Below are 20,374 nucleotides of genomic sequence, written 5' to 3'. Positions count from 1 at the left end.
TAGGCTGGGGATGGTTTCGTTTAACCTCAAAGCGTTTTGCTGACTCTAGCCTGCAAGTGATTTATTTTCTCTTTTCCTAGCAAAAATCCTTGTATTTCCTTGTTAACCCCCAGCCCTGTTCCCCGCTCACCCATCAGATTCGCCGTCGCCAGCCGCTGCGCATCACCGAGTGCAAACACCACCGGTTGTTTTCCCTAAAGTGATGCTGTCAGGTCTCCCAGGTGCGAACGGGTCTTGCCGTGTTGGATTTTCTCTCCTTTAACTCCTCTGAAATCTGTGGGGATTACACAAGGCTGATATTTGGTTCATGGTGGTTTATATAACTTGCAATGATGGACTGGGCAAAGCAGGCAACATCGCCCAGCTAAAGCTCAGCCCGTTTACATACGTGTGGTTTAGGAAAGCCCAAAGTGCATCTTCTTAACCCACATATCATGCTGAGTACCTAAGTACGTACAATTCGTGAATGCTGATTTTAAAAGTGCCTTTTTCATTCTCAGAGTGTGTCTGAGCACGAGTTTGAACATGGATGTGTGACACACGTGCTTCGCTCCTAAATAATCCTGCCTCACTCCTAAATAATCCTGCCTCACTCCTAAATAATCCTGCCGCACTCCTAAATAATCCTGCCGCACTCCTAAATAATCCTGCCGCACTTACCCACAAGGGACAGCAAAAATGACCTACTGTGATGGACGTTTTGAGGGCTAAGTAATGGTTCTTTGGGATCCTCGAATAAGATATTATACAAGTGCAATGTTATACTGGAAGTATCAAACCCCATGGTGAAGGTTATTCCTCTGCTGCAGTGGGATATGGTGTATAGAATCCGAATCGGAATTGCTACACGAGTGGGGAAATACTTGTAAAGAGCAATATTGTCACTGGTTTGGCTTCTTAAAAATGAAGATGTAGCATATAAAATTTAGTGCCTAACAACCACTTGTTTTTAACAAAACCAGGACACACTTGCCATATATAATACAGACATTTTGGGGGGATGTTTTGAGCACAACAGACTGATAACCTGTAGAACAATATTTACACCATCTGCAATGTTTTTATGTGGGATGGAGTACAAGAGAACTCTACTGTGATGGTTTCATATGATTAAAAGTTTAAACGCATTTTATTATTCATAATGCCAGAATATTATGACTGAACCCACATTACAATTAGTGTTTTTAGTTCGAGGTGCGTCTGTGTGCAGGAGTTAATGGCCCAACAGGCCCCTGGTTATTCTGCAGTGTGTGTATATCCCATGTGCTAATCTCTCCTGCTTTAGGTTAGTATCTCATGATGCTGTTCATTAAAATGATGCTTTTTTTGCCCCCATTTTAAACGTTTTGTGAAATGGCACAATGTAAATATTTTCCTGACGTGTCATTTTCTTTAAAATGCACTCAGATAATAGGAAGCTCATTTCCCGTGGTATTGCTGTGCTGGTTTGCATTTGAGCGAATTGCAGTGTAACAGTGCTAGAGGTGGATCAGGGTCATCTTAGTCTCCATCAGAACGTCTGTTATTTAAACCTCACTTTCCACTGACACTGGGCTAACTGAGATTAGCTCTTAGATGTTGAAACCCGTAGTTCATTGCAAACCATTGAAAAACACACGTAGGAAACTTTGGCTTGTTATCAGACATTGCCAAACTCAGGATAGCAAATGTAGCAGAAATAGTGATGAGTAATCGCTCGTCTCATACCAAAGGCTTGAAGATGGTCTGAGTAGGAGGCTTCTTTTCAGTCGCTATTGACAAATTAATGCTGCTTTTTTCCAGGAACAACCTTTTTGCTGAGCCAAGGTGGACTCCAGCTCTTGAGCTGACGCTTATTTTGGCGCGTATTGTCAGCCTTGATATTTTTCTCTGTGTCATCCGCAATGTCTTGCTAAGCGATTCATTAGGTTTTTGTGTCTCTCCATAGATCCCTTGCAATCATTTTGTTCTCCAGCAATTCGGAACCTCCTCCTCAGTCCTTTCAAACACAATCCTGCCCAGCACTGAGCATCCTTTCTTCATTATGAACCCGCAGCCTTTAAATTCCTCCCAGGTTTATTGTCAATTTGTACCTTTCTAACTGAAAAAATAACCGCTGGACCTGTAACCATCTGTGGTGCACAGAGCAGGGCTCTTCAGCGCGGGCCGTGCTGGTGGAAGAGCGTTCTGTCTACAGCTCCTTGGAGACATCATTGACTTTTGTGCTTTAATATGTCCCAGGACTTCAGGTCACTCTAATTAACCCCCTCACTTTCTCAAACTCCTCCTTTATATTGAACGCAAACACTGGCAGGTGGCTGGTTTGGATAGTTAAACTCAGTTTTCCCCCATAGCTACTAATCCAAGAGTAGTGGGTTTTATGTCCGGTCTTTTTCCTGCTAAGATGGTCATGTTGCTTATGGACATGATATATCTGTGATCTGCACCTAAGTTAATTGTTTTGTTTTCTTAATCATCAGTTTAGCAGCATTTGCCTCTTTGTTGGTTTGAATTTAAACCCTGGCTTTCTGCTGCTGAAAGCGACAGTCGCACACGCGCTCCTGATACTGTCCCACCGTAGCCCTCAGCCTACGTTTCTGCTGCGATGGGTGGTTGACGTGACCCAGACAGCACCTCCACGTCCCGCAGGATTTAGTCAATGTGCACAAATCAATGTTGTTTTCAAAGAGCCGCCTCCAAATGCCCAATGCTTGGCATCAAGCCACTACTTCATGCAGACTCTCTCCTTCTTCAAGGCAACATTTCCCTGCGATATGTTCATTTTTTCAGGCCTATACAAGAGGGAAGAGTGCCGTGTGTCCTACACCAACAATTGTGCCTCTTTTTTGGGTGTGTTTGGTGAAGCCAAGAGCAGCGGCCCTATTTCAGCTCCTCTTTTCTTCACCATTGCAAAGCAAAGGAAACACCTTCCAAGTTGTCCTGTCCATGTATGGGTGGGTTTTCTTGTTGGCTCACCCGTGGATCAGGAGAGCTGGGGTTGCTCTGGGTCCTTCTGTCTCTTTGGAGGGGAGTGATCTGGATGATGTTTGTCGTCCTGTTCAGCTCAACATCCTTTTGGTTTGGTCCTCGTGCTCACTTCCAGATATTCTGCATGGCCTTGGCTTGTGTGTGTCAGTGCGGTGACTCCACTGGGTTTGGGAGCTCCAGCTTTAACCTTCCCGTGCCTTTACACCCCAGATCTCCCGGGCTACAGTGGGGTCTCAGCGAGCTCTGCAGCCCCAGCTTGGCACAGGTGACCTGCTTTTCTCAGCAGATTCAAACAGTTTGGTCAAAGGATAATAAAGTGGTTTCCAGTTGCCAGCTTCTGCAGTCTTTCCTCCCATCCTAACAGCCATCTGGCCTCTCTGCAGGATTTCCAGCAGGTTCCAACACCCCAGGTTTGAATTTTCTGCAGTTTTAGCGACAATCTGATCCATTGATACTTCTGCTCAAGGGACTCATCCTTTCGTACCTCTGATAAACTCATTCCTCATACTCAGTGCTTTTATGTGAAATAATGAATTTATTACGTTTCTCCCCTATGCTTTCACATCTTGATTAGATGAAAAATGTTAAAAGCAACAAGTATTTCAAGATGGTCAGTTGTTGGACAGAAAGGCCACCCTCCTGATATGAGTCTCCCTTGTTGCTGGCGCGCGTCGTTGGTAGATCTAGTCTCCCATTAGCCGCATTTTCTAAAAAGTTACAACTCCTTTTTCCAGTGAGGATATTTTCTTACAGCGGGCTGATCTGTAAGCGCAGGGCGGTTTGTCTGTCCGTCGTTTCTGGCGTTAACGGGGCCAGGAATGCAGCAGCAGCTGGCAGGACCGGTGGTTCCCTCCCCAGGTCAGGTCTCCAGCTGGGTGCAGGGGTGCAGCTCTCCCTGGGTTTGCATCAAGCTCGTTATCTGAGGATCTCTGTCTTTTGTTTTCCATGCCTTTTTACCTCGGATAGCCGCTTGTTCCTGTTCAGAGCGGCTATAAAATGATACCGCTATTTTAAGTTAATAATAATCATCATCAGGTTATGCCTAACATGCTGTTATCATTATGAGTAGTCACCCAAAGAGAGACAACGAGGGTTCAGAGTCAATGTTTTGCAAAAGCAGAATCACGCATCTCAAGGGCTTAATTTCCAGTTAAAACCAGCACGGGAAGTTCAGAGTCAGGTAACGTGATGTGGCGGCAGCTTTGTACCGCACCCTGCACCCCAAATGGCGCCTTCGCATCACACGTAACCACTGCCGGGATTTTTATCAGCGGACGGCACGATCACAGCCGGTGCAAATGGTCGGGATTTGGCAGAGCAGCGAGAATTGGAGACGTTTTGTCTGTCTGTGGTGCAGCTGGGACTGTGACAGTAACTGCGATTTTGGAGAAAACCGGCGCGTTGAGTGGTGACACCGGGACACAGCGTTGACCGGACACATCCCACCTTGCCCCGTGTGTAGCTGTGAAAGCGTTCGCCATCTCTTGTCCGGTTGGACCTGGAGCTTCACACCTTTTCCTCCTCCCTGTGTGTTTTTTTGCTGCGGGGAATGGCTGCAAAAGCTGTGGCTCCGCGGCTCGGTGTGTGACAACCAGGCATGGCCAGCAGGGCTGTGCTCTGCATGCTTGGTCAGAGTTGGTGGGACCTGGAGCGTCCCTGCACGGGCAAGTTCGGGCAGACCTGAGCTCCGTGGTACTTCTGATGCCCAATTAGTAAGACGGCCTGTACAGCAAACATGCTGCATGCACGGTAAATGGATTTATGTGCTTTTGGCTCCTGGAGGATCCACAGAAAGAGGGGAAGCACTGCTGGTGCCACCGGTGGCCGAAGGAGCCGGTTCCTGGCCGGGAGCCGCTCTCGCCCTCCTGCATCCCTGCAGACACCAGCGCTCAGCTGCGCGAGCGCTTGGCGAGGGTCCCACGGATGTCAGGCCCCCATATGGCTCGCTCTTAACACGGGATGTTTTTTCCAACAAACGCTTTAAATAAGCAGAAGCGATGCACAGTTTTGACAGGTCTGTCTGGTTTGATAAGCTAAACGACGGGACCAAATGCGTGAGAAAGCACGAGGAGGATAAACAGCCTGACCGGGGGCTGCCGTGCACCTTTTATGTTTGGGAGTCAGTGATTCCCACGCAAGGTTTAAACCTCTGAGGACTGAATTTCTCCAGTACTGTCAGATGGCTTGTGTTTAATTTAAGGGCGCAGGCACAGCAACGCCCTTCTGAACACCCAGGGGTTGACCCAGACCATGCCCATGCACTGGTTTATTCCCTGTATGCCGGTAACAGACAGTTACATTTCCGTCTTTTTTTTAATTAGTTGATTTTAATATTGTGTGTGTTTATTTCTAGATACTGTGAGAAGTTGCGTAGCGAAGCTGTTCTTCAGCTGTCCCCTGAAGGGCCATTACTGCCTGTACAGTAAATCCAGTTTCACGCTGGTCAGCCGGCAGCCTCCGCTCTGGATCCACATCATGTTCCTGTTCCAGCAGGTGTGTGCGATACGGGTTCGGGGCACCTCTGCATGGCTAACTTTGTACTTGGTGAAAATGTTTTAATAGTTAATCTCTTTAAATACACTTCCAATCCACAGCACTTTGCGGCCCTTGTAATTTCTCAGAAACTCGTTCCAGTAGGTTGAAGTGATTTTGCAGTCTTTAAGTTTTTATGTTTCTGTTAAATACAACAAATTCAGACGATCTGAAGAGATTAAAAAGTCTATGGGGGGGGGAAAAAACGTGGCACCAAACCTTGTTGTCCTCATTCAGGCAAAACTTACAGTTTCCAGCACTCCCCAGGATTCTTTGCTGCAGAAGTTTCGAGCAGGATTTGCAAATCTGATCAGTGCTGTTCTCCTACCAACCCTACAGTTATTTTCTCTCGTTTAATACCATTTCCAAATACAGCCCGGTGTTTGGATGTATATGGGATTTTGTAATAGGCTACAAAGCGTATGAAATGGTAAGAGACGTCCCTGCATTCACACTTCAAGATGAAACAGGTGGTTTTGTGTCACAATAGCACAGTTCACTTTCTTAACCTGTAGAGCCAGTCGCTGCAGTTCATCCCACCCTAACGCAACCTCAGAGTTTCAACAGGACCTTGAGAGAATAAATGAATTGTGGTACAAACGCATCATTTTATTCCTGACGAGAGAAAAACAGATGTTGGAAAATACAGACGAAAGCACTAAGAAGCAAAAAGGAGCAGCAGCAGGGGAGGGGGTGGCAGAGCCGCCACAACTCGCTCCCCCCCAACCCCTGCCACGGATTTTAACACAACCACCTCTGTTTGGCCTGCGGTTTGTGGTTTGAATCAGCTGCACTGACAATTTAATCACTGACCCACCTTTATTCCCGGGTGCCTTGCCTTTTCCTGAGATGTTTTCCATTGACAAACCTCTCCCTTTAACCCCTTCCCGCATTACTCTGAATATGAATCCCCCCGCGTGGCCGGGGCCAAGCTCGAAGTAATGCTATTTAGTTTATATCTTTGCAAATATGCTGTAAGCACAGCACTTAAAATGGTTTTTTAATGGGAAAAAAGCTTAATGTTGTGCTGCACCAAGCATTAGAGCGTGCTGCGCATAGGATGGTGTTTAATATACATCATGTATGTTCTCTCTTTTCTTCAAAATCTTAAGGCTTTTAAGTACTGGATATATAACTATTGTTAAGTTAAATACAGGGCACTAAATCCAGCCGTGGGATAATGTTATTGAAACCTGTGAAATTGTACAAGAGATACATTTGACATAAAATGTATTTATAATGTGTTAATAATAAGTTAAATGGAAGGCTGGTGATAAAAATGTAGTTTTCAGCAGATCCATCATAGATTCACAGACAGGCTGCTAACAGACAGGTTCTGAGGATCTCAATAGCAGTTGCTGTGGTTGTGTTCATTTTGTGCCAATGGCTCCATGCTCTGTTTGACGTTGCATTCCGCAGGAGTAGAAGCGAGAAGAGAGACGTTTTCTCTCGGGTCTCCAGAGCGGATCCTGAACTTCACAACCCTGCTCTCTATTGAATTTTTAAAATATTAGTGAATAGTTTCGCTGTGTTTCGAAGCCCTTGGACAGAAGTTGTGAAACAGGAAATTAAACTGAGATTGGACATGGCACTTGGTGCCATGATCTAGTCAATGGACTGAAGCTGGACCAAGGGTTGCACATGATGATCCCTGAGGTCTTTTCCAACCCAGTCCATTCTGTGATTAGTGCAGGACAGTAGGAAGAGAAGCATATGTCAGCAGAGACCTGAGAAATCATCTTATAGGTAAGCAATGATTAACAAAAGTAGCAAAATTAGAATAAGAGGTGATGTTAGAGAGGTTATTTCATAGAATCATTTTGAAGAGACCGTCAGGATCATTGAGTCCAACCATCTTTGACAGACAGGGTGCTTTAGTTTCACAGATTCATGAAAATAATCCTCTAATGCTATATGATTTAATTTTCTTCATCAGGGGGGACAGTGTCACCAGCAAGGAAGGGGCTGCCCGACCTGTCCCTTCCTAACACCTTCCCTCACATGGCTCATTAATTAGCCAAACACCAGCTAATTGGGCTGCTGTTTTCTTGTGCCAGGTGGCCGCCTGGAGCTGATTGCTTCTCCCTTTTAATTGGGACAAAATGATCCCGCCATCCTGACAGCTTAGCTGGAAAAAATGCATTGCCTCGGCCACAATAAAATTGCTGGGTGCGTCTTGAAGTGTGTGCGCTGGGTGCCAGACACTGGGATTAGGATCCTGGGGTTTCTGTGCAGAAAGAGAAGGAACATCCATCCAGGAATCCTACGTTAAAAAGGACATTGTTCACATTGCGAAATCAAATACTTAAAATACGGAAAATCGTGTTTGCTCGTGCGCTCTCAGCTTGGCTCCTGTGTGCAAATGCATTTTTTAATTCCAAGATCATGGAGCAGATCTGGTAGAGGCAGAAGCGCTGGGCGCTCTCAGCTGCAGCAGCGCTCTTGTAGCACTGACTTTGTGTGCGGTTTGTACAGTGAAGAGCTTAATGCTGTTGAAATATTAGAATAATTCGAGGCAGGATAAGGTTGTATCCTTGCTGTCCTTTGAAACAGGGAGCGCTGGGGGCGAGAGCACCCAACAGGTTCATCTTGGTTTGTGAATGTTCAGGGGATGAATATTCCGGTACCCCACCTGCAAAATCTGCATTGACCATGTTCTGTGGAGGTTTCTTCTCTTGGGTTTCATCCCGCTGTCTGTTCAATGCAGTCACAAACACAGTTATGCGCAGTTATTGTCCCCCACGCCAGGACCAGGAGCTGCAGTGGGGCCGGATCACCACACACAAACCTGCAGCGGTGCCAAGTGTCTTTCACATTAACTGGTAAATTACCTGTTCTTTCCAAAAAACACGTGTCGCTGAGATGTGCACCTGGTTCAGTGTTTTGATAAACTAGCATTCAATGCAAAAATGACATGCCAGTTGCTGCGTGTAGTCGTAGTTGAAAGATAAACTTCAGTGAGCCACAAAACTTAAAGACATGTACAATGAAAAAGACCCAAAGGAAATGAAATATTTGAGGATTTGTCTAACTGCGCACATATTGATCCATCGTAATTCCTTACAAAGAAATGAGCTAATCTTTGGCTCCACGCGTGGCTGTCCCACTCGGAGAACAAGATGATCTTTGTTGATGGCCAAGTACAAGATGCTTGACACCCTGTTTTCAACATTTCATTCAGAGCTTGTTTGCAGAACCTTTGTCCATCCAGAGCAGTTCTGTGCAAGTCCTCAAGGCCCTGTGGGAGAAGACCCAGCTCAAGGGGACGCACAGTTTTGAGACCGCTATGATCCAGTCTACGTTTCCACACCAAAAGGTAAGCTTCTTTTCTTTCTCAGAAAAATAAATAGCAGAAAACTTCCCCCTGACATTTAGAACAGCTGTACAAAGACCTTTATAATCACTACAGCAATTCTTTGCTGTGGCCACACTGTGAAAAACAAATCCCCTTTCCCTGCCCCTTCCCCTTTTTTGCCTTAGTTCTGGCGTCTTCCCAAGTCTTCCCTCCTCTATGGCCAGATCACGATCCACAGCCCGTGCCTCTGAGCTCCCTTCGCCATGAACACTCGGCTTGTGGTGATGTTGAAAAGTGTCGACCAGCCATTATATTTTCAACCTCTGCAGAAGGTCCGCGGTGTCATTTTGTTCTGTGCTTCAAAAGGTCTCCAGGCTTGTTCTCCAGCCTCTCCTACACGCTTCACATTGGATGGTTCCTGGTGTGATGGAAACTAATGATGCTACGTATGGATTTTTCCCTGCTCGCGGTTTCCAACTCTAGATTCAGATTAGCTGTCACTGTTTGGCAGCCACTTGGAAATTCACCTAGTTAAACACAGGCTTGGATTTTATGGAAATGATCATTTGCACATACACCATTAGCTACCCCCATCCCTTTAGAAGATTACTCTTTCAAAGCTGTTTCCTATCTCTGGGATTTCAGCAAATGCTGTTTCAAAGCTATTAATCGGGCTCCTTGGAAAAGGACACTGTAGGATTGTAAAACAAATATCTATTTATTCCTGAACATCTCCATCCAGCTCAATGGGATGAAATGGATAGTCAAACATGATTTTAAAACATTGTCTCTCGGAATATTGTACGCATGAAGATGTCTGACTGAATCAGATTAATTTACTAAGGTTATGGCTGATTTAAAAACAGGAGTTTTGTTAGAAACACCTACTGAAACCCCAAGATAATACTGCACTGAAGTGGGGACTCCTGCTGTGTGTGTAAGAGGACTAGGGGATCCTCACATCCGAGACCCAGCTTATGGCCCAGTTTTACTTAAGACACAGTGAAGCCGGCACTAAGTATTTTAAATGCTATCGAAATCCCAGCCTGACTCATCCGAAGGCATTAGAACTGCTTTGCTGTTCAGTACTGGCTTAACTTGAGACCGTGCCAAGATCTACTCGTCGAAAGTCGGAGCTGGAGGAGTGTAAAGGAGTTTGGGGTGAATAACGAGCTTAGGGAAGAGTGGTAGGATTAGACATCATGCACACAAAGTCTACAAAACGTGTCCAACACCCTAGAAACGTGATTAGTCTCCAGCGCATCGGTTGCATAATCCTGCTAATGCTCAGATACGAGCGTTTGCCCTATTTTGGGAAGTTTCCTCACTCCATGACAGTAACCGTATCTCCGAGTTCCCAAATAGTGGAGCTGGAAAATGGGACATTGATTTTCACTGATTTAATGAATTAAGCTGTGAATGGAAGTTTGGAAACTCCAGGAACTGTGGCCTGCCTACGAGCCTTTGGAGGCCAAAGACAGGCAGATGTAACACATCTGAAACAGTAAAAGACTTGAATATTCAGGCTCAGTCTCCACAGTGTGCTGCTGGATTTACATTCTCAGTTTGTGTTTAGCTTATTAGTACAGAACCTGTTTCTAGTGCAATTCTCACTCAGTTTACTGAGAAAAGTCCCGTTTTCTGGGAGCAAGACCTAGTCCTAGTCCTTACTTCACTTGTCAGTTTAAGCTTCTGTAGTAATGTGAATTTGTTTTTTCAGAAGTTCTTCACGTTGCTAATGGTACTTCAAATATTGCAAAAGATTTGACAAAATTATAGTAGTTGTTAATTGTATTCCTCTTCCGGTAGTGCAGGAAATCACATTAGCATTGTGTGGTTGTTTCAGTAAGCGTAGCACTTGTAATTCGAAGTATTTTGAAATCTGTGGATATAAATGCAGCATCAGCACCCTGTATGATATTTTACATTTGTTCTGCATCGTCTGACAGTGACGTCTGAATGCTGGATCAGAACTGAGGGGTTTCTGTGCTGTGAGGTCCGAAGGAACCACAGCAGAGTCCATCCTGCATCACTGCTCTGCAATCCACGTTCTGCCCTGTGACCCTGTGGCTAATCCAGAAAATAATGAACTTCGACTTTTTATTCTAAACTATTTTGCAAAGCTGGAAAAAAAAAAATCTATGACATCAATGGTTTATTCCAGAGTAAATTCTGAGAAGTATTTTTCAGATTGACATCCCTGTAAGCGATTTCTGCGTTTGGCCCGGTCCGCGTGTGCAAGGAATTGCAGCGAATACCTGGCTCACAGAGCTCATGTCGTGTTTCACTGGGCAGCCCGTTCGTGCCACAAATAATATTTATCCAACACAGCTCAAGACGTGCCAGAAGTAAAGCGCTTCCAGATGTACGTCCTCGCAGATTTCCGTTCGGTTGCTTCATCGCTCTTTATCAAAGCGCACAGGGGCCGCATTACAAAAACCGAGCTGGTGTGGAGCTCGGTGCTGGATTCTTTGTGTTGACTCATGCTGTGGCAGAAGAGTGAGATGGTGACTACTTTACGAGCCCCATGTGATGCCTTCAGAGGGTCTTTTGTTGAGCGGCGTTGCAAGAGAATAATTAACATTTTTGAGCCATTGTTAGTTCTGTTCTTCCCTTTCCTTTGTTTGCGATCTCAGTTTACGGAGCAGAAAGAAGCGCCACCGTCTCACAATGGAGTCACCGAGGTTTTCAATGATGGCGCATGGGGATGAGATAAATCTCTCCTCTCCAATTAGGCTTTTTCCCCGTGCTCCTCTTCCTGAAATAAGTGGCTTATTGCAGATTATTTCAAGCGTACCAGAGTACAGAGTGGAAAAGAAAGATTGCCGCATTGATATTTCAGTGATATTTGTTCCTTTTCAGTCTGGAGTTGGCTCATTGCAGCCACTAAAAGGTTTGTTTACAGGGTGGAGAAGCTCCTGGGCTTTCTGTTCAATGTGATCCACTACACACGGACCAGCGGGAGACAGGGAGAGAATCATAGAATCATTTTGTTGCAAGAGACCCTCAAGATCGAGTCCAACCATTAACCCGACCCTGGCACTAACCCGTGTCCCTCCTGGTCCACAGCACAGCCAGCTCGATTCCTCCAATGTACTCAATTCCCTTTTGGGGAAAAACATGAGAACTTTAGCGATGTATGAAGAGCAGTTACAGAGCAAAATAATCAAGTTCTACCTGTGCTCCCCAGTATCAGCCGGTTTTTGGAGCTCCCCACGGCTCAGGTGATGTGCAGTGCTCCCCGAGCTGCCTTCCCATCCTTCCTTTGGACAGCCAAAAATCCATCGGGAGATGGTCTCCAGCATGGAGAGCGTGGGGACACCCGAGAGCCTCATGTCTGGTTAAAATTCAGCGTTTGTTGTAGTTTTGATCTTGTGAAAACAGCGTTTTTCAGGATTGAAAGGGGCTGGGAAGGAGAGACGCCGTACCAGCGAAATTGGCCCGAATTGGCCAACTCCATCCTTGGTCAGTGTGCTGAGCTCGTGGCCCTGGCAAGGGATGGGATTTTCCCCACCAACTGCATAAATTGGTGTTTTCTTTGGGCTGCTGCAGACCTGCACATAAATAGGAGCCTTTTCTGAGTGGTCCTGGTAATTCCCGTTCTGTTTGCAGTAACTTGGTTGCTGTTATTTAACACCATTTGTTTAATTATGAGATCACACACTGTTTTAAAACTAAATAACGGGTTTTAAAATACACTGGATTATAGAGTGTTATTAATTACCTCAAAAGGAAACTCCTCCACCTTTTCCCGTACTTGAAGCGGCAAATATACTTTCTGGAGGTTTCCTTGATCAAGTCAGATGTTCAGTTTACTTTTCAGATGCGTAATCCTTATTTCCCTTGCTGATCATGGACAGAACAACATCACATTTACCTGGGTGTGTTTTGTGTGAGCTAAATCCATCTTGTTGTTGCTGGGGTGTTGGAAATGTTCATATTAACGTTCATACTAAACATGTGTCTTTGTGCTTCTCCCAGGGGGCTGGGTTCAGAGCCTCTATTCTTTCTTTAAAAAGGAAAGAGGGAAAAAGGAAGATCCAGTGGACCCTCACCCCTCATTGAAAAACATCCTGGGAGAGGGCTGGAAGTAATAAAAGTTCAGTTGGTGGGAGACGTGCTGGGCAGGACCGAGAAGAGCAACAAGACTGGGGAAGGGACTTGAGCACAAGCCCTATGGGGAGAGGCTGAGGGAGCTGGGCTTGTTTAGTCTGGAGAAGAGGAGGCTCAGAGCTGAGCTCAGCACTCTCTAGAACTACCTGAAGGGCAGTTCTAGCCAGGTGGGGATTGGTCTCTTCTCCCAGGCATCAGCAATAGGACAAGGGGCCATGGGCTTCAACTCTGCCAGGGGAAACTGAGGCTGGAGATGAGAAAGCAATTCTGTGCAGAGAGAGTGGTCAGGATTGGAATGGCTGCCCAGGGAGGGGCTGGACTCACCGGCCATGGAGGTTTTTAAACTGAGATTGGCCATGGCACTTGGTGCCATGATCTAGTCAATGGGCTGGAGTTGGACCAAGGGTTGGACTTGGTGATCTCTGAGGGCTTTTCCAACCCAGTCCATTCTGTGATTCTGTGACTGCTGAGTGCGGTGTTGGAGGGGCAAAAAATCCCAGACCAGTTCTCTACATCTTACAGACATGTTATATATATATATACTTATTTATTTATATTTATATATTAGCCGCTAGAAAGGGAGATACGTCTTTAGCACCGTTCCCCTGGCAGGTTGTTTGCCCCCAGGAGACATGTGCAAGAGCACACCCACTGGCACCCGCTGCGAAGTCTGTGATTTTGGGTTCTGAGCTGCTGACCGTGCAGTGGTTCACCTCCTGAGTTTGGTTTTCTTTTCTCGTTCTCGGCCTAGGAGCTGGACCACGTGCAGATGCACCTGGAAGAAGTGAGGTTCTTCGATCTGTTCGGGTACAGCGAGGCAGCGGGAGCGTGGCAGTGCTTCATGTGCAACAACCCCGAAAAGGCCACGGGTGAGCGGCTGCGCACCGGTGGGGCTGTGGGGGATGGAATCCATAGTACTGCTTGGCAGCACCCATAATACTTCAGCTATTTCATGATAGAAAACAAGGTGAGTGGAAAATACACTTTTTGCCAGGTAGAAGATTCTGGTGACCTTTCTGAAGCCTTCTGATCCCCATGTGGTTTAGATCTGTGCACTGCAATCCCAAGGAATGGCCTTTTTCTTAGAGGTTTTTTTGCCAGTTTGTAAAAGCCTGCACAGTTCTGGCCAAGAATTCCGAATATTTTGGCCAAGCCTTTGAATAATTGGCTGTTTCAGCTATTTAATTTAACAGTTAGCATCTCCTTATATTTCATCAGCCCTGAGTTTAGTAAGTCTTGCAAGAGTGGCCCAGCTCATTTTGTGGATGTCTGAGCATCTTCCTCCTTCCACAGCTCTTGTGGGACTCAACGACCCCAAAAGAAATCATGCTTTGGGCTGAAATTTCATCTCAGTACAGTGGTCTTGCTGTGGTTTGTCCAACACATCAGTGATAGATATGTGTCAAGCTACAAAGAAAACAAGTCTTTTGCTTAAAATTTCAAACCTTCATCAAATAGCTTTGTTCTGAGTTTTTGAAGATATTTAACTCCTCTAAAAAGGGGGGTGTTTGTAGGAAGCTATTGGTTATTGATTATGCTGGCAGGGCAGGTGTATTAGAGCCATCAGGCCGGATGAAGGTGGGGATGATGTGTGGCACCATCTCCTTGTTGATGCCATGAGTTTTGCTGATTCCATCAGTCTGGAGACACCAGAGGATAACTGGGACCTTGCTCCCCTGTCGCTCTCCTGCCAAAGCACCGTGTCCTCCAAGGAGAGGTCTCAGAGGGCTGGAGCAGGACATGGTGCGGGAGGTCCATGTGGCACAACTCCAGCTGCCAGGAACGTGCTGTTGGGTCTGGGATCCAGACCCCACCAGTACAACCAGTATGGAGCTGGAATCTTCAAATGGGTCTAAACACCAGGCAAACAGCAATCACAGGCTGCAACACCAGGCAGCAATTCTTAGCGAGCTCTTGGGTTAGCACAAGAAGAGCTTGCGCAAGTGGGGACCGTCTGTACCGCTCACAAGAGGCTCTTGAGTCAGTTTGCAGAGCACTTGAGACAACATCTCAAGTCAGGACAACTGGATCTTTGCCTGAGGCCACTGGTCCTTGGGAAGCAGGAGTGTAATGCCATCCCGCTTGCTTATCCATCCTTGCTTCAGGCTGGTGAAAAATCCCATCGCAGGGTTGTAGGCTGTGCATCTGGTGTCACCATGTCCCCCAGAGAGGAGGGAGGAGGTCGCATCTCCCAAGGGTTCACCATTTCCCCCAGCGGCTGCGAAAAGGCTGCGATGACAAAAGTGCGTGTGCTGGTCCCCCATCCTTGGGTGTGTAAATACAGCTCTCTGTTTACTCACTGGGGTCAACAGATAAGTGTAATGTCCTCAAACCTCCTAAAAAGTGCCAAAATGCGCCTTACGTCGAGACGTGCAGGAGCCCTTGGCCAGCCAGGCCAGGGGGGGCTGCCCTTGTTGAGCTCGCCCAGCATGAATTAGACTTTAATTCCTGTGTGCTGGTACTTATCTAGGCCCTTGTTAATCATTCTGCATTTTCTAGGAGTGGAAAACAACTATTTCTTTTTGGAGTTACCTTTTCTCTAGCTTGTATCCCTGTGATGTCAACTAAAGCCTAATGGGATAAAATGCCATAGCCCAGGGAGGAGAGAGGAGACTCTAATAAACATCAGCATCTATGGAATCACCAGTGACCCTTTGTTCTAGAGCCAGGGCTGAGAGTTCAGGGATGCCTTTGGGATGGTCAGGAACAGGGGGGGACTGGGCACAGAAGATTTTTGGCCTGTAACTGTCCTTTTTAACGAGCAATTACTCCCTTTGTCTCAGCTGAAAGCAACCTTGGAAAAAAAAGGCACATTGTGGAGAACATTATTTGCTCCTCAAAGTAAAGTATTGAAAGCTCAGGTGTAGGAAAGGAAGGACGATGGAGGGTAGAGCTCAGGGATAAAACTCTGCAGGTGAATGACAAATTGAGCCCAGTGTTGGTGATGTGGAGGTGGAACCAGAGTGGGAGACGCTCCCGGCTCTGCTGGGGTTTATAAGACCTGACGCAAAAGAAAAGGATTCAGGGGCCTCCTCGAATCGGTAAGAAATGTAAAGGCTGGAAAACATCTTTTCATTCCACAGCAGGACAGAGCGTTTGAAATCTCAAATACTTTTGAAAGACAAGAAAGTAATTTCTCCCTCTCAGCAATGCTGTTTAGCAACCAAATTCTTCTTAAAAAAAGGATTTCAGAGGCAAATTCTTTTCCTGTTATTGTCTTTGTTTGTTTGTGTTTTTTTGTTGTTAACATTGCATTTTTTGGATGCCATGTTGCAAGATGCCACTTACCCTCCAGCCTTAGGAAAAGATCGTGTCTCAAAGGCTCGACCTTGCCTTAGGACGCCAGATCAATGGTGGTTTATTGGGATGTAGCTGGGAGGATTTTGGGGGTTGGTGAGGAAAAAGGCAGTTGTGCATAAGCCCAAAGTGGCAATTAACCCAGAGAAAGTTAGTTTTTTTATAATTTATTTTATTTTCTCATGCATTCTTCCGATGGCAAAGCATTGCTTGTACAACCACGCTGTTCCAGCACTGCTGTTAAATCATCCGGAATTGTTCATTTCCCGAGCCAAGGGGGAAGAGCGTTCCCACAAATCCCGCTCGGCTGTTCGGCCACACGCGTGTGCCCTCGCCGTGCGGCGCCTTCAGAGCCGGGAAAACCAGGTTACACTGCTTTACTTGTTTCAATTACAACCACTCGAGCTCAGCGACAAAGCCTTTGGAATTCGGGTAAGCGCAGTGTGCGCCTCTTGTTAGGAAAAGCTGCCCTTTGAGAGCCGCATTTCGACATCGCCTCCCGTATTGATGGTTGGCTCCGCAAGCTCTTGCACACACACACGAATCAGTAAAACCACCCGTTGCTGGCCAGGGAATTGCAGCACATTCCCCGCTCTGGAAGCTGACACAGAAATTGCAGTAATCCCCGGGGGCTGCAGGAGAGACATTGTGCCCATGGGCAACGGTTCGGGTAAAACGAGAGGGGTTTTTAATGAATTCCTCGTTTAAAAAAAGCAATTCACTCAGAATAGCCAACACCGTATTAACTTGTGCATGCATTTATCTTTTGCTGGCAGTGGTGATTATCGAGTGAACTGAAATATCCCAGTATAAAGCTTGCTTGAAAACTACAAAAAGTGGCATGCAGTAATGCATCCTTTCCAGATTTTCAACAAAACCAAATGTGATGATTAATGAGAGCGAATCCATATTGCCTGAGGTTAATGCCATTTATCTTTGTCTGCTCGCCACCCACACATTCCTCACTTTCAAGCGAAGAGGAGTTTATTATCATTGAGATGGTTCATGATTGGACTGGATTTTTGTGGATGATTTTGTTTCATCAAATGCAAGATTTAATGCTTTGGGGTTTATCCGTCTTGAGTTCATCTTGGAAGAGTATGGAGGCTTTTTTACTTCTTATTCAGTACCCAAACTACCTAAAGCTTGATGCATTGCGGTTCTGCAGAGAAAGGAAGATAGATAGATAATAATTCCAGTGGGCATTACACGTCATTGGGCACTATTCAGGGTTAAACTGATTTTGGAGTTAGTGAGTATCTCTATATTAAGATAGTTTAAGAAACAATGGATATTATAGTAAATAATTTTTCATTTTGAGTTTGGATAATATTTTCAGCTTTATTGTGTGTTCTGCCAGAGAAAAAAAATGACAAATGTATAGTAAATGTAACCTTCCAATTCGTTTAACTTCTTTTTTCAAGCTAAATATCTCATCATCCATGTGAGCACCACGCAGTGATTTCAAACACAAAGATGATGTGATCACCTCGTTTGACCTTCTGTCAAATAGTCCAAGAATCTAGTCCAATAATGCTTATATCAAAGAAATGTCTTCTCTTTGATCTGTATCACTGTTGTATATTTTTTCTGAAAATATCTAAACCTGATTTTTAAAAGCCAAGCGAAGGAGAACCCATGATGTGCCTACGTTGTTGCTCAGGTAGTGTCACCCACTGTTAAAATGTGGGTTTGGTTCTGCTCTGTCCCCAAACGCTGCACCACACTAGACATGATCGTGTCACATCTTGATAGTTACTTTCTCATGATATGGATGGTCATATGAAAGATCAGTCTTACATCATTCTCGTGTCACTTATCTGAAGTCTTTTAATTCATCCTCATTCACGCAGGGTGAAGAAATCAAAACTAGGCATTTTCCATTAATTAATATGTGTACAAGAAATGTGACACGTGCCAATTTGCAGTTGATTGCATTAAAAAAAATAATCTTCTAACTGAGTTAGATAGTGCAGATGCTGCTTTTGTGTAAGCTGCTCTGCCACGGGAAGAATTTGGGGTTACCAGTGACTGAATTTGGCTTTGGCTGGGGTTCAGACAGAAGAGCAAAGCTCTGCATCTCGGCACAGGACAGACACGGGCCAGAGGAGCCGCAGGAATGACCGTAGGGCTGGGACAGCTCTGCTGGGGACAGGCTGAGAGAGTTGGGGTGTTCAGCTGGAGAAGAGAAGCTCCGGGGAGACCTTAGTGCGGCCTTTCCAGACTTAAAAGGGGTCAAGAAGAAAGATGCGGACAGACTTTTAAGCAGGACCTGTTGTGACAGAACAAGGGTGATGGTTTTAAACTAAAGGAGGGAGATTCAGGCTGGACATGAGGAAGGAATTGTTGGCCCTGAGGGTGGTGAGAGCCTGGCCCAGCTTGGCCAGGTAGATGAACCATCCCTGGAGACATCCCAGGCCAGGCTGGACGGGGTCTGAGCACCCTGAGCTGGTGAAGATGTCCCTGCCCATGGCAGGGGGGGCACTGGGGAGCTGGGAACGTCCCTTCAACCCAAACCATCCTGTGATTCTATAAGAAGCTGGGGCCGGGCTCTTTTCGGTGGTGTGTGGTGGGAGGACAAGGGACAAGGGGCATAAATTGGAACGGGAGAGGTTCAAACTGGCTAGAAAGGGAAGCTTTCCCACCACGAGGATGAGCGGGCATTGGAACACTTTGCCTGGAGATGTTGTTGAGATTTTCAGGTCCTGGATGGATAAATTCACAAGCAACCTAGTCTGACCCCATAGGTGACCTTGCTTTGAGCTGGAGGTTCGATGAGAGACCCCTTGAGCTCCCTTCCAGCTGAATTGTTCTGTGGTTCTGTGAAGTTAACCGCAATGAAAATAAGCAATAGGACTTAGAAAAATATTGGAAAAAGGGCTTTATTCTTATCTTTCATGGATCTTTTTCTTCTAATGAGACCCTCAGACATTCTGGCATCAGGTTCATTACGACGACTTTGGAAGCTGACATCAGAATTCCCCATGGGCTTCTTTGTGGATGTACGCGAGAAGTGCTCTGTTAACACTGTTTCCAGGAGCGGCTGCTTAAAGACAGATCCACACTTCTTTAGCAAATCCCATTTTTTGAAAGATTTTGGCCATAAAAATCCACTTTAGGCCAAAATGGTACATTCTTTTCCTTTCTCATGTTGCATTCCTGAGCACCAGGCATCTCCGTATCTTGCGGTGCCTGACCAGCAGAGCTTGCTGGTTTCCATTGCTCTGTCTCTCACCAGAGAGACTTTGTCACAGCAGTTCTGACGCTTCATCCTGGAGGACAACACGGAGCCTTGTCCTGTTATTGTCACCCACGTGGTCCCCAGATGGTGATTTCCTGCCACCGAACTGCGTGTTCTCACAGTGACAACGCGTCCTTTGTCAAGAGAGCGCACAGGAGAATGGTGAATCGTGGGGATGGCAGACATTTGAAGTCAGACATTTGATGAGGCATTTGCACAATTAGCAAAAGACCAGCTTAGATGCTGTTTCAAACTCGTTATAAAAATTCCAACCTTTTTCTCTCTTCTCACAAAACTGACAAATTATAATGCTGATTTTATAATGGTAAACAAAGTCACCAGAAGACAAAGTGGCTGGTACGAGAGCACAAGAACTTGTACTCACACTTGCTTTTTCCTCACTTAAAATGGATTATTATTTTCCATGGTACTTTTTTGTTCAGTGGCATTTGACGATTCCTTGTGTGCATCCTGTTACCCGCGTGAGCTGTATTTCAGCTGCTTTTGAACAGGGTTAGTGGTTATGGGGGATCTTTGCCGCAGGATACTCTTTCTTTTGCCTAGAAAACGGGGGTGTGTTTACACAGGATTATTTTGCTGCTTATTCTATGTATTTCGCGTGAGTGTAAATTCAGTGTAGACTGTGTGGCACGAGTCTCCTTTACAAAGGCGTCTATCCTGGAGCAGGGATACAGGAACCCGCATCAGGAGGCGGAGGGAGGGATGGATGGATGGTTTTCCCTGCCGTAGAGCTCGGAGAGTCCCCGTGGCCTTTTCCATCGCGCTCTGCACAGCCTGCTCAGCAGAGGCTTTAAAAAGTTCCACCCACAAATGGGTGACGCAGGGAGAAAGCGAGCGTCTGGTTTGCTTTGTCCCATCTCAGTTGGGCGGCGTGATGCAGATACACCGAACAGAGCTGCTGCGTCAAG

At 45.9% G+C, this 20,374-nt stretch overlaps 1 protein-coding gene across 1 annotated transcript in view; it reads left to right on the top strand.

Annotated features, from left to right (window-relative positions):
- The window catches only part of VEPH1 (ventricular zone expressed PH domain containing 1), a gene marked incomplete at its 5' end in the record, with an annotated part of 68,380 nt that overhangs the window by 39,878 nt on the left and 8,128 nt on the right, over positions 1-20,374 (top strand). Inside the window, 3 exons of the mRNA XM_082056094.1 lie at positions 5,321-5,460; positions 8,681-8,815; positions 13,659-13,776. Of these exons, the coding sequence (XP_081912220.1) occupies positions 5,321-5,460; positions 8,681-8,815; positions 13,659-13,776 (393 nt within the window). The remainder of the gene's footprint in view (positions 1-5,320; positions 5,461-8,680; positions 8,816-13,658; positions 13,777-20,374) is intronic.

The sequence above is a fragment of the Streptopelia decaocto genome, assembly GCF_964273445.1.
Source record: "Streptopelia decaocto genome assembly, chromosome: 6".
Lineage (NCBI taxonomy): Eukaryota > Metazoa > Chordata > Aves > Columbiformes > Columbidae > Streptopelia > Streptopelia decaocto.
This window is presented reverse-complemented; position numbering and strand designations above follow the sequence as displayed.